The 15312-nt window shown below is 34.9% G+C and overlaps 1 protein-coding gene across 3 annotated transcripts in view; it reads left to right on the forward strand.

Annotated features, from left to right (window-relative positions):
- The window catches only part of LOC138702862 (5-hydroxyisourate hydrolase-like), a 30908-nt gene extending 16053 nt beyond the window's left edge, over positions 1 to 14855 (forward strand). For all 3 annotated transcript variants that reach the window (XM_069830217.1, XM_069830218.1, XM_069830216.1), the window contains 2 exons: positions 3824 to 3990; positions 5878 to 14855. In XM_069830217.1, coding sequence (XP_069686318.1) covers positions 3824 to 3913 — 90 coding nt within the window. In that variant the 3' untranslated portion in view covers positions 3914 to 3990; positions 5878 to 14855. The remainder of the gene's footprint in view (positions 1 to 3823; positions 3991 to 5877) is intronic.
- The last annotated feature ends 457 nt before the right edge of the window (positions 14856 to 15312 follow it).

Genomic DNA, 15312 nt, shown 5'->3' on the forward strand with positions numbered 1-15312 from the left:
TCATTTTTAAGTTCTCTCCTTCTGTTGGTAGTTTTATAAACAAGTATACATTTAAACGATGAACATTATTATTATTGTTATTAGTGACTCACAAGAATACATTTGTATAAAACCTTAGCTAGACCTGTACTGTGTTACGAAAGTGAAGCATGGATAATGAGAAATACTAATACCAGCAGAATAACAGCCTGTGAAATGAAATTTATACTCACTTGGACCACAAAAGAAATGAGAATATCATGCAGAAACCCCAATTACAACCAGTCTCACAGTTTATAAACAAGTACCAGCTGCAGTGGAAAAAACCATGTCCAACGAATGAATTGTAATAGACTTCAAAAAGCCATGCTTCAACACCATCCCCAAGGGAAGAGATCTTTGGGCCATCCAGAAAACCTCACTGAGACTGTAAGAAGCATGGGCCTTTTACTTGTTTGGATGATGATGATGATGATGATGATGATGATGATGATGATGATGATGATGATGTTGTTGTTGTTATTATTATTATTATTATTATTATTATTATTATTATTATTATTGTTGTTGTTGATATTGACATAAGAATCATAGGGACTAAGTTTCATAAGTAAATTTATATTAGCAAATTTTCTACAGTTGCCTCTTAAAAATGTTCTTCTGAACCTTCAGCACATGGAACCTGATGTGTAGACATTTAAAGGAGGACTATAGAGAAAATGACATTTTATAAATTTTTTCAGATACAGTTTTCATTTTTGATACATATATGTTTCATAACAACTTAATAGAGTTACCAAAATTTGACTTTCATCATGCACTTATTCTTTTCAGTTATTCAATTTTTTTTTAAGAGGGGCAAATGTTCAAAATTCTTACACAAATATCATTCAATCAGTCTGAATATTTTTATGTAGCATCATTGCTATGTTAGGAAGAGAACTGTGCATTAAATTTTTTTAAAATAATCCAGATTGCAGAGAGAAAAAAATTGTGAAAATAACCACTTTTTTGTTTATGTTGTATATATAATTTTTTCTTTAGAGGTTGGAAAGTTAAAAAAAAAGTGCATGCATAAAATTATTGTTAAGTGTGGTATAATGAATATACAGAAAAAAATTCAGATTCTTAAGTGCAAATTGTAGAAGCCTTAGTGATAGTGATTTGGATGAAGAGAAATACACAAAATATAGGAAAGAAAAATGACTTCAAAGTTCACACTTTGAGTGGGGACCTCTACAGACCTTTAATTATGAGATCATTAGGAGGGTTTCCAATCTTACGCATTTGGAAACTTGTAGAGTAGGGTATAAGGAACGATTTACAGAAAAAAAAAAGGAAAATCAAATTGTTTGTCCACAAAGTCATGTTTTCTGTGTAGGCCTCCCTTAAATCAGCTTGTTGGTTCTGGCAATATTGCTCTCAGATCACGTGCTACAATAACAAGTGTCTGAGTTGGGCCTTTCTTTTAATCTTAGTCATAGGAAGAAAAATACAGAAGGTAAACTTAGGAATTCTAAATGAGGCAGTACAGCAAGTGGACAGCTTCAAATATTTGGAGTGTACTGTAAGCAGTAACATTAGCTGCTGCCAGGAAGTCAAAAGGAGGATGGCAATGGCAAAGAAAGCTTTTAATAGGAAAAGGAGCAGACCTCTGGAAAAAGAACTAAGGAAGAGACTAGTGAAATGCTTTGTATGGAGTGTGGCATTGTATGGAGCAGAAACGAAGTGAAGATAATAAAAGCATTTGAAATATAGATGTGAAATGGACAGATAGAACAAGAAATGAAACTGTGTTGGAAAGAGTGGCTGAAGAAAGAATGATGGTGAAACTGATCAGAAAGAGGAAAAGGAATTGGTTGGGTCATTGGTTCAGAAGAAACTGTCTTCTAAAGGATGCACTGAAAGGAATGGTGAAAGGGAGAAGAGTTCGGGGTAGAAGAAAATATCAGATAATAGGCGACATTAAGATATAATGGATCTTATGAGAAAACAAAGAGGAAGGCAGAACACTGAATGAGTGAAACTAATATACTGCAATGCTGCTTCTGATTCAACACAAAGAGAACAAGTAAGAACTCCTGAATGAGACTGATCACAAACCTTGTTACTGCACATTCCAAAGTTTTCATCTTCATTCTCACTAGGGTGGGTCAGAGTAATAATGAGTATAGTGAGATAATTTGGATGTAAGCTGCAATTTAAATAGAACTTTACCTAATCTTCAAACACGTGCCAATTTAATATATATTGTCTATTTCACAATTGCCTGTCGTGGAGTGTTAAAAATTTGTGTTGATCACACTAATACTGCTTGGTAAAAAAAAAATATTTACCAGTCTATGAAATGACATCACATTGAAAGCAATATTGTTGGGGAACCAGCTGTGGTACAGTAAACATATTTATGCATGTATACATTACGCATATTTAGAACATGTGTAGCAATTTATCATTAATAGTTTGGTAGTAGATTACAATTTACAAACGTGAGGTAATTTGGGTATAATTATAGGTTAGTAACTAACCTATTTTTTGTTACAGATCATGCCACATAGATAAATTATGGATTAATGAAAGACAAATAAATATCCGAAGTGTTTTCTATCCCATATTTTAAATTTGCATAATAAGCCTTATCAAAAATTTAGGTATCAGCTCAAATTTTTTTTCATCTTGTTAGGTCTAATTAAAATTTTTAAATATCTACCTAACCCCTACATTCTGTTATAGGATGGTTGACATAATTCGATTTTATAAGGACTTCAAAGCATGTTTTACTTCAATAATACACATTATACCCAAATTTCCTCATCCTTGGTATAAATTGAGTATAGTTAAACTTAGGGTTATTATTATGATAAAAAGACACCAACATACTTGAAAATGCAAGAGAATCATTCTAGAAGGTCACAGTGCTAACATATAAAAAACCGACCAGAAAATTTTATTATGGTACAAGCTATGGTCCTCGGAACTTAAAAAAGGCTGTTTTTATACTCAAATTACCTCAATCCAGTCTATTGGTTACTTAACAAAATATTCATATTTTGATTTTGTTCCCACTTACAGTTCAGTTCTGAATTCTCTGTCTGCGAATCATCCATAACTGGAGAAAGGTGCTTTTTGTAGATACTTATGGCTTTTAGAGAACCCGGAAGTTCATTGCTGCCCTCACGTAAGCCCACTATCAGTCCCTATCCTGAGCAAGATTAATCCAGTCCCTACCATCATATCTCACGTCCGTCAAATCCATTTTAATATTATCACTATATGCATTTCTGAATTCACCCTTATGTGCTACATGCCCTGCCCATCTCATACGTCTGGATTTAATGTTCCTAATTATGTCAAGTGAAGAATATAATGCGTGCAGCTCTGCATTGTGTTACTTTCTCCATTCTCCTGTAACTTCATCCCTCTTAGCCCCAAATATTTCCTTAAGCACCTTATTCTGAAATATCTTTAATCTCTGTTCCTCTCTCAAAGTGAGAGTCCAAGTTTCACAGCCATACAGAACAACCGGTAATATAACTGTTTTATAAATTCTAACTTCCAGCTTTTTTGAGAGCAGACTAGATGACAAAAGCTTCTCAACCAAATAATAACAGGCATTTTTTTATATTTATTCTGCATTTCTTTTCCTCCCGAGTGTCACTGGAGATACTGCTGCAGCAAATATTTCACCTCATTCCGGCTCTTCCTAGCTGCATCTCTCCTCACAGTCACTGTCAAAGCCCATGTTGCTGTGACTGTGTTGTCTCTTGGATCCAGAACAACTCATCTCTTTCCAAATTGTGATCATGCACAAAATCCGTACTGACGTTCCCTTTGTATGTTGCAGGTGACATTTGACGTGACAGACCCTGTAGAGCAGTACCATGTCCCACTACTTCTCAGCCCGTTCGGGTACATGGTTTACCGGGGCAGGTAATCACGCTTCAGCAGATGGAGTGTTCAAGATTTGGAGTAACACACCTGGTCCTCTCATGACAGCGTTCCACTCTGATGGTGAGGAAGGCTGTAGATTAGTACTCGCATGTTATTATTGAAAGTATATAACTAATTTTAAACAAAATTCATAAAGAAAGTAAAATAATTATTACTTATTTGGCCCTATATTTCCATTTATTATAAGTTTCGAACACTTTTTTAACACTATGATGTGATGTTTGGTGTGGAGAAAGGTGGGGAGGAAGGTCTCAGTATTGGTAGGTTACCGTGTTTACTTACATAATTTTTCTCCTCCAAGATTTTTAGGATACATTTTTCACAATTTTATTTTCCTCGCGTAATTTCCCCCTCTTACATTAAACAAAAGTGAACACTCCTTTTCCCTTCAAGAGCATCCAAGTATCATAAAAAATAGCATGGGAAACTCATTCCTTCTAAGACGAGAAACTATGATTCCTTGACAACTTAGAAGATGATCTGAGCCACTGGCTTAGCTCAGTCGACTAAGATGCTTGCCTGCTGATCCGGAGTTGTGTTTAGGTGTCTGTTCAAGTCCTGCTTGGGCTGATTGTGTTTTCTACAAAGTTTTCCTCAACTGTAAGGCAAATGTCAGGTAACCTATGGCGAACCTTGGTTTCATCTCGCCAAATACCATCTCGCATTCATTCAGTCCATGCATACTGAATAATCGAGTAGTTGATATAGCGTCATTAAATAACCAACCAAAAAAAAAAAAGATGATGGTCTGGATTTATTGTCTGTTGAAAGTAGTGGGATGTAAAATACATATACGGTTTTTCTTTACATAGGTAACAAATTAATTGTGATAATATTTTACACGCAAAGTTTAACACCATGATCTGAGATTAGTCAAGGTCAGATTGCCGGCATTAGAACTGACATACAGCAGTACAAAGAAAGCCACAAAATTGTTCATAATTATCAGCTTGTGTGTATATATTTGTAGCTATTTATTTTTGAACATTGATTTGATTAATACATGAATTGTTTGATGTTATTGTGTCTGGATTATTCTCGATGTTTTGTAGTGGTAGTTCCCCACATAATTTTCCCCTCGTCGATATTTTATCTCCGAATTTTTTTAAAAGGGGAAAAATAAATACGGTATGGCGAATTCTTGTAAAACTAAATTAATAAAAATCAGAATTTAAAAAAAATGTACAAAATATTTAGAAATCCACTTTGATCATGAATTAAAACTGGAAAGAATGTAAGAGAGGTTATACAAGGTGACTGAACAGTATCTATATCTATATGAAATAAAATTGTAAAAACTAACAATTTTATTGATTCTGAAAATCCTGCATATACACAGTTCAAAAATAAAACCACTTTCACGGAACTCTAGGCATTAGTCTTCCGTTGTTGGGTACATTATTACTTGACTGGGAATTACCCTTCTCTTCACATTATTTCCTGTAAAATGTCACAGTGCTGCCTGTCATATGTTTATCTGTGCATTAAATCACACGCTTGCAGTTGTTAAAGTTATTGCATCATATTCTCAGCATAGCAGTTGCATAATCCAAACAAAAATTATCCTAATTCCTAAACCATAAGAGATGGATTAAAACAGAATGCATTTGTAAAAAGATCACATTTTATTAACATACTCCCAATATGTATAGATCCATCTTTTATGGTTTAGCTGTAGCAAGTAGTTGAAAGTATAAAATTAGGAAAAGAATGACATGTTTTTGTGGTTATTGTTTGTATAATGTACAATTTTGTTTTTGGAATAAAATAAGCTTAATTTTTGGGTAGATCAGTCTTTATTCTTTCATCTACATATAAATGTTCCTATAAATATATCATAGATATTAAATTATAAGTATCCAAAAACAGAGTTGCATCATGTTACACTAAAATTTACCCGACTTATTCTAATTATCCTCGAATTATCTAGATTTCCGTTCTTTACAGGTGCCCTCATCTCGAAAACGGAATTCTTCACATTGCCAGTGAAACACAGGGCAGCAAACAGTGGAAGGACTCTGCAGCCATTGTTACATGGTGGCAGGTCGTTCAGACCCAGCCTTCTCCATCTTCCGAAGTGTGAAGCATTTCAAAGATTTGGATTGTTACTGAAGGCAAGATTCCAGGATGTTAATTAGTAGGTTGTATCACTTGTGTGCTATTTATCATAGAAAATGTATATGATGACATACTAGAAAATAATCTATGTGGATTATGGGGAAGAACTGCAGATGAAAAATCTTTTGGTACTGAATGGTAAATGTTGAAGTTTTACATATGTTTATTGTTAACAGAGCTCTGAAGTTACATCAGTCTTGTGCTGTATGTTTAGTTTAATTTTTAACCTAATAAATATGTATTTAGCTACAAATTTAAAAGGGAGACAATGCAAATGTTAGATGCAAGGTCCAGATCATAAACTGCAGAAGCAGAAGTAACGAAAAGCATTTGGGAGTTGTTTTTTGGTTATGTAAAATGCTGTCTTTTGTAAATGATTGGCTGCTTTGCTCGCTGTCAATTGCAATAGGTTCGTGCATTCAATCATAGTCAGTGGTATTAGATTTTTATGAATGATAATATTCTTAGCATAATTTTCCTGAAAAGAGAAAAAAGAAAGCAGGGAGGCAAGTGGAAGAATCATTTTCTAAATGAAGAAAACTTTAGTATCTATATCTGTATTTATGTAAGAAGATGCATGACAATTATTGTCAAACTGCACAGGTGTTGTGAAGCACTGTTGCCAATATTTACTGATTGCCTAACATATAATTCCGCCTCTTTCTTCTTTTTATTCTTCTTCTTCTTCATTCATTCATTCATTCATTCATTCATTCATTCATTACCACTGTGCTATTTTTCATAATTTGTATATTCAGTTCATGGTTGCGTGCCAGCCTGCATAATACAGTAATTATTTCATGTGATAAATCTCGTCAAAAAGGAGCATCTTCTGCAGACCTCTCGAAAAAGAACTAAGGAAGAGACCAGTGAAGTGCTTTGTGTGGAGTGACGTATGGAGCAGAAACATGGACATTACAACAAAGTGAAGAGAAGTGTATAGAAACATTTGAAATGTGAAGAAGAATAGTGTGTGTGAAATGGACAGACAGAATAAGAAACGAAGCTGTGTTGGAAAGAGTGGATGAAGAAAGAATAATTCTGAAACTGATCAGGAAGAGAAAAAGGAATTGGTTGAGTAACTGGCTGAGAAGAAACTGCCTACTGAAGGATGCACTGGAAGGAATTTTGGACAGGAGAAAAGTTGGCAGAAGAAGATATCAGATGATAGACGACATTAAGGTAATATGGATCATATGCGGAGACTAAGAGGAGAGAAAAAAATAGGGAAGATTGGAGAATGCTGGGTTTGCGGTGAAGGACCTGTCTTTTGGGTAGAAAACTATGAATTAATGAATACCCATAATATCCCTTTAATTTGATACTTAGATATTGAATACGAACAAAATCTATTAAATAATTCAGGAGAAAACATTGTCCACAGACGATATGTCCTGACGCACTTCTCTGGTATCAAGAATGTAAAAATATATATGTATATATATAAAAAGAAACTCGAAATTGATTTTTTCAGCATTACAGTATTTTTTTATAATGGGAAAGTAAAGAGGGGGGGATGTAAAATATGGCATGTGTATAAACAAACAGGTTGACATTACTAAATTAAATGTGGTAGGTAACATATGCTTGCCTGTTTGTCATAGATTTTTGTGTCTCATCACTCCTAGCTTGATGAATGGCGTGTATCTTCTCTCATAATATAAAATTTGGTTTTGGTATGATTTCCCTGTTTGTGTAAAGAAGTCTTGTTAGACCAATGTGCTTTGCTACCCAGGCTGGACAGTGGATTGGTTTTAGTGAAAAGCAGTAATACTAGTAACAGACTACAGTTGGTAATCGGTATTATCGAAAATGTGTGGACACACTAGGTCATGCTTGGTTCTGTCTGATCTACAGCTGAATTACCATAGAGGAAATAATTTTCTCCATGTTCATACTGGTACTTTTATTTTTGTTTCTCCTGGACAACATACTTTCTTTCAATGTTTGTTGGTTTTTCCTTTTTTGCAGGTTGATATGGAAATTTGTTTATTAAATTTTTGAGAGATATTATGACCTAAACTGATACAATTTATACCATTACTATTTATGTTATTTTGGAAAGAGATTTTATAACTTATGTAATTTAAATCATTAGGCCTATGATTTACATCATTTTGTAATAAACATATTTTTAAAATGAACCCTAACCTCAACAATATTGTCGTAATGGAGACTCAGATTAACAATCTGAGAAGAAATTAGAGGCCTAATCGAAGATTTATTGAAATGGAACATCTTTCAACAGTCTTCTGTTGCCCTCCATATATGAATGATAATTCGTCTGCTATTTGTTAATATAATTCTTTTTACTTTTCTCATATCTGCCAGTGGCGGCTCCTGCATATTTCTTAAGAGGAGGAAAGAAGTTAACAGCACTAAATGACACCGTCTTGAATGAAACATGCTACAAATTAGCCTACATGCATACATGTAAGACCAGGTAGTGTTGGGGTTGGCCTTCCCTTATGTATAGCAATAATCTGTTCTTGTAAACTGAGTTTCTTAAATTGTCCAAAATATATTATGTTTTCACTTCCATTCATTGTTGAATAATTGCGCAAATTAACAATTACAAGGAAATTCACAACCTCACAGCATTTTTCGAGCACACTACAGTATCACACATGTTGGAAGAGACTAGCTACTAACTCGTAACCGGAACCGTTTTACGGAAATGGAAATGGGAATGGGAAATAATCTGAGGAAAGCGAGAACACTGCACCCACCCACGTGGTCTGTGTTGCCACATGTACATTTTACAAGTTCAGTATCACATGCTTTTGAAGAATGTCAGTTCTTGTAAAGTCATACTATCATTATTGTTCAAAGCTGCCGGTGGCTGATTAATTTTTTATTTTAAAAATGATGTAGTTTGGAGTACCTACTTTCAGTTTCAAATATATTTGTATAAAACTGACAACTTGGCTGTTGCCCTGTCTAATAAACAATGAATAGAAGTGAATTTCAGGGGCCAACTACATAAAACTACTTCCTCTTTGTTTTACATAAATCCGACTTTAACTTTCAAATATCCACGAAAGTTTCAAACCATATAAAGTTCAAACCTATATAAAGTGCAGTGAATAATATTTTTGATTTATAATTAAAAAAAAGTTTACATGGTGTCTTTCATAGCGTTGCATTAAAAATGTTTTTGTTGTGTCTCCTCCTAGATGTGTTATAGTCCGGTTGAATGCAACATCGTTAGGTGGCAGCGGTAGCGAGCTTGCTGCACGACCAGTCGGTTTCCATTTCCTGCCCATGACTGATTCAGAGGAGGATCTCCTCCCTCTTCGTTCATTTACTTGCTTTAAAACTCTGCTTCTTTCTCTGGCCGCTAGTGCGCTGTTGTCTATGTGTGTTAACTGCAGTAGAGGAGGAATGGAGTGCCTTTCCTCTACACAGACAATTTTGCATCTTTTATCACAGTTTTCTATAGCACATGAGCACGCGTCATTTAAAACTCGATCAACCGAGTTTTTCTTATAGCTGTGAACTTAAAAATTATCGAATCTTCCTCGAATTTCAAGGCACATATTTTATTTGGTATTTACTTTCAAAAGAAGAAAATGTGAGGAGGACGTTCCTCCCTTCCCTCCCCCAAGGAACCGCCACTGATATCTGCATTAAATTTTTCCATTACTTCTACTAGTAACCAAATGTCATTTTATACGAATTGCTAAATAAAAGAAAACTTCAAAATATCAAGGTGATTCGAAACCAAAGATTACTAAAATCTTACTTTTGTCCACTGGGCTGTGCCTCAGCGCGATTGTCTAGTCCTGGAAACAGGATTAAGCTCCTGATCGTGATCGGGACGTGGACACACTACAACCACAATTATGATTAGGTCGATAATCGCGATTAGCATCTGTAGTCAGTATAACAGAGATTCGGACATAGTTGAAATCCCTTGTAATTTTCTGATTGTCTTCCAAGTTCATTCTGTATCAGGAGGAAAACAAAGATTTCACTAAAATGGAAATACAGAGTGGTTCTAGACAGAGAACTATTGCCCATAGGTGTACCAAATTCCGTACAAGGAAGGTCCACATTATATCCTTCATAAGTCTTGTGGTTACACATTGTACAGCAGTGTTGCACAACAATGTGTCCACTTCGATTGTAGATTCCTTGCAAGAGTAGAAGCTGATAATTTCGGCCTTGGAGTGATGGTAAGACATCGGATCTAAATGCACTAAAAAGCTAAGAATACGGAGTATACTAGAGTGGATGCGATGTCTTAGGAGGGTTTCCTAGTCGTGATTCACAAGTCTCTGAAATCTAACAATAGGTAAATGAGTCACATGGACTCCAGCATGTATTTTGTAAGCTGGATGCAAACATAATTGAAGGGTACACGGGAATAACGATCAAGGTCCATTTTAGAAAGTTTCGAGAAAAACGATTTTTAAATTTTAAGAACTTAATACTGTGAATTTTATTAGTAACAACAATGTAATTTATTCGTCACAACAATAATTCCTTTCTACAATTCGCCTTAAACGCTCTCGTCAACAATTGGATTTTCACTCAACACAGTATTCGTTATAGCATTCCACTGACGACAATGACAATTTACTTGGACTAGTACGAACAACAATGAACTGTTAATCTTAACTAATATTTACAAAGCACTATTTACAAATCAGAACCATCAGTTCACAGTTCTTCTAGCTCAGTCACTAGAGTTCACAGTATCTCGAACCACAGACCTTCAGAGACAGTCCACTGTACTCGAACTCAGGTCCCTCCAACTGCGGTCCACTGCACTCGAACTCAGGTCCCTCCAACTGCGGTCCACTGCACTCGAACTCAGGCCTTCGGATGCTGATACAGTTGCGGGCGCACACTCGAGTCGAACTCCGGTACACAAGACTGGCTTGCTTGCTCTCGCTTACTCACTGACTGAATAACTGAAAAACTGCCCGAGTTCGCTGGCGCTTCTTCTTTTATAGCAAAATCATAGTTGCGAGAAATTTCTACAGGTGTGTAGAGAATTATCTGGATATCTCCACTTCGACGCACTTCTGGAAGAGTCGGGAAGGTCTGTTCCCCATTCACTGCGTTAAGTAGCAGCTGCGCGCGCAGCCTCCCCTCGCGTGTAGGCCCCTTTCCCCACTACTCCGCCGCGCGCCGTCCCTCCGTGCTCCATGCGATCTGCTTTCTTGCGGGACGCTGGTCATGAGTTCGAATCTCACGTCGCTGTCACAATACTTTGTTATGTCTGTATTTAATAGAAATTGATGTAGTGGAATGTCAAGAACGATGATTTCTTATTACTAGCTAGACCACATGATAGTACTTCTTTTCCACTATAAGATAGCATTATTAACTCAATTTCGATTTTTTATGGACCTTGATCGTTTTTCCCGTGTACCCTTCAATTGTTAAGATCGTTAACAAAATATTGCCCCCCACCCCACCCCAGCATATAGAAGAGTACGTAACTATGTGTATATTTTGTTGCTAATAGTACTGGTAATATAATGTTCCTACGCAATATGTATACATCATAATTAAACCCCAAAACTTGGGCAGTGAAACTTAAATACGACACTGAGTGTAATTGAATGAATGTGGTGTTCATTACAGTGGCCACAGAATATCTCTGATCCTGGTGACTGCTATGATAATGATTTCGATTCCTGGAAGCGAACTTGCAGGAGGAAGGAACAGGTGTACCAACATTATACCCTTCACACTGCTGAAATTAAAAACATCTCACTGTCACTATCAGATTCAATTACTTCACTGTAATTTCAGACCATTATATAGAGCAATGACTAATTAAGTGGATTAAATACTGGTAACAGCATCGAAGGGAAATAGTGAATGATAAGAATACAATCTAAAAGGAGTGGGGGTAGTTTTGTATGTTTATAAATTATAGTGAGAAACAGTATTAACTGTTAGTGCCTATAAATTCAGACTTTAGTCATAATTAGCAACCAAACAACAATCAATTGTTATGGGCAAATGCATTGAAATGAAAGGACACCATTTCTAAGATATGCTGTATCCATCTGTGACAGGTCCTCTTTTAAATTGAACACTCTGTATTTTTATGAAAAAAAGAAGGCGTTTACAAGATGTTTAAAGAAAAATCTGGCCATGGTCCAGAAAAAATGGGACTAATTAACAGGTCCAAAATTTGACAGTTATGTTGAACATTAAGCTTACCTTTATACAGTGCATTCTATTTATTCTGCAGAGGTAAATGCTTCTTTGTTTGTTGCTGTACTTTTCCTATGTATTTGTTCGATCAAGAAGTTTAGTTTCTTCTGAAATTTTATCGTAAAATTCGGCACATGTTGCCTTATTAAATTTTCTTTTGATAATGAGCAAGACCTTCACAGTTCCAACTTTCATTCCATTTGTTTCATTTGATCATAGAAAGTCTACTAGGGAAAAACACGTTCTACAACAGCATTTTCAATCAGATCAAGGACTGAAAAACCTACTTACGTTACCAAATACAGTACTAACATCACATGACAGTAAAAGAAAGAGATTATACACCAAACAGTTCTTGATGGTTGTGCAAGTGATGCTTCCTAGTGTTCATATCTATAATTGCACAGTAAACTCCAAATTAAAACATCATGTAGTATAAAATATATTGGCAAAGTGTCATTGCAAAAAAGCAGAACATTTGAGCATCCCAAAAGAACTTTCGGGGCAGAGGGACATTTTGCCAAAAAAAAAAAAAAGAGAGAGAGAGACGAATGATGAGTGACTGGTATAGATTCACAGGCAGTTTCATCATTGGATTTTTTTTATTTCATTTATTAATGAATGAATTCTAATTCACCATCATAGTGTGTAATGTTCTCCTAGTGTAAAATAAAGGCAGAAAAGATTACAATAAATACCTGCTCCAGCAATATTATTTGTTTGTAGAGATCCATTTGTATAAATGTGTAACCACTCTGATTTTGGATATAATATATCTACAGTTTCTAATGCTAGTAATTTGGTTATTTCTGTATGTTCTTTTTCTTTATATTTTCCAAAAGTTGAATATTATACCGTATATCAGTGTATTGAAGTGGAAATCATGGTGTTCAATTTTTTTAAATAGATGGGAGTACAATAATACTCTTACGAAATTTTACTTCTTGAGTAAGCCCAGACTGTGTTGTTAAATTTTTGTTGTGTTGTTATAGCTTCTCTGGTAATACTCATGAGTTAATTTCTGAAACAGTTCATTGTATTTATCTGTATTTTTAAAGACATGAGATCCTGAAGTTCAAGAATGTTTTTTTAAATAAACCTGTGAAGGAACCGTTTCTGACTATATGTTTGTAATAGAGTCCGGATGTTTGGTAAAATGCCTTTTGTTACTGAGTTGGCATACATCAAGATATATAGATTTAAATGCATTTAGGAGTGATAGGGCCTATTTTTATTTTAACTGTTTTCAAGATTTCAGATTTTTCTACCTATTTTTGCCTTTTTTGTCTTTTTAAAAATAACTTGAAAGTGTCTTTATTTATTTGTTACTTTAAGTTAATTTAAGCAATATTGTATTGTCTTCAATTTATTCTTCTTTTGTGAGAGCTTAATGTTGCCTATTCCACAGTTATAACACTTTACAGAACTTATTTCATTAGTCAAACGAAATTACCAACATGCTTAAATCTCCTCCCATCTACTCAAATACCATTAGTGAAAAGTTCAGTTTTTGTCTCTAAATATTGGCTTACAGGAAATAAAGCAAAAACTTTCAAATATTGAAAGGTGATACCACAGTTGTGGTAAATGGAAGTTCATCTACATTAGCTTGCTTCAGGTATGCTCAATTACGTCAGTTGATATAGAACTTTTTTCTGTGATGAAAACTGTTCTATACAATAGAAGGCAAAATCTAACATCAGAAAATCTAATTATGTAAATTGTGGTGATGTACAAAGAATAACAAGATTTATTGCATGAATATAATATAATATTATAAAATGTTATGCCTGTTTCATGTTTTAATTGCCTTTTCTTAAACTTGCAGGACATTTTCATGCTTTTAATTGCCTTTTTTGTCTCCCGTTGTGCCTTTCTAAATTTTAGTGCCTTTTTTCATGTTTTGATTTACACTTTTGTCTGCCTATTTTAAGTATTAAAAGTGCCTAACATCCGGCCTCTATTTATGATTAAGAGTTATTTATATTTGGCTTTCCTGTATTCTCTTACATTTGTAAAACATATTCAGTTATATATAAAGCTACGGTTTGTATACGGCGATCATCACCGGGGGCACATTGCCAGTGATTGTCACCTGAAGTTGCTGCCAGTTAAAATGAATGTGCATGGTTTCTTTACAGTGATGATCACCAATGTAGATCATTGGTCGCGACGCAGATTGCTAGAGGTTGCTTCTGAAGCAAATTCAGGACGTACATCACCACACATGTTCAATAATCGATATTTAGAGAAGGCCATGTGGAAATATTGAATCGAATTATGGCAGCAAAACAAATGAGAATTGATAGCGATGTACGCTGATAAAGAAACCGCTTCCTGACGATCATCGCCAGCATTTATAAAAACCGTAAACAAACTGTAGCTTAAGATGGTCATCGCTGTTGTGCTGTGGAAGCAGGTGCAATATTTCCTGTTTTCTCCACAAACAATGTTACTTTGTCACAAATATCATGGCTGTTAGAGTAGTTTTGTTTCCTAGTGGTTACCACTATAATAAACTAAGGTGTGACGGTACACTTGTGTATGTTGAATATACTTTTTAAGGCATCGAAACTTTTATTATAATGTTACTTTATTACACAATAAAATGAGTGAATTTTCGTAAAGATGGAAAGTAGTATTAATTATTTATTCAGACTTCCGTTCTCATCTATACCAACCATTCAACACGTTCAGCATCTCTGCAGAAATAAGCGTATGATAGTAGGGCCTAACTCCTGAATGAACCTCCAAGACTACACTGAATAACAGCCTGCTATAATCTTTCAGTATTTTCATATATAAGATACAGGTACTGGTAACCAGAAGTAAAGCGTATGATAGTAGACCCTAACTCCTGAATGAACCTCCAAGACTACACTGAATAACAGTCTGCTATAATCTTCCAGTATTTTCATATATAAGATACAGGTACTGGTAACCAGAAGTAAAGCGTATGATAGTAGACCCTAACTCCTGAATGAACCTCCAAGACTACACTGAATAACAGTCTGCTATAATCTTCCAGTATTTTCATATATAAGATACAGGTACTGGTAACCAGAAGTAAAGCGTATGATAGTA

Source organism: Periplaneta americana, chromosome 7 (assembly GCF_040183065.1).
Source record: "Periplaneta americana isolate PAMFEO1 chromosome 7, P.americana_PAMFEO1_priV1, whole genome shotgun sequence".
NCBI classification, from domain to species: Eukaryota; Metazoa; Arthropoda; class Insecta; order Blattodea; family Blattidae; genus Periplaneta; species Periplaneta americana.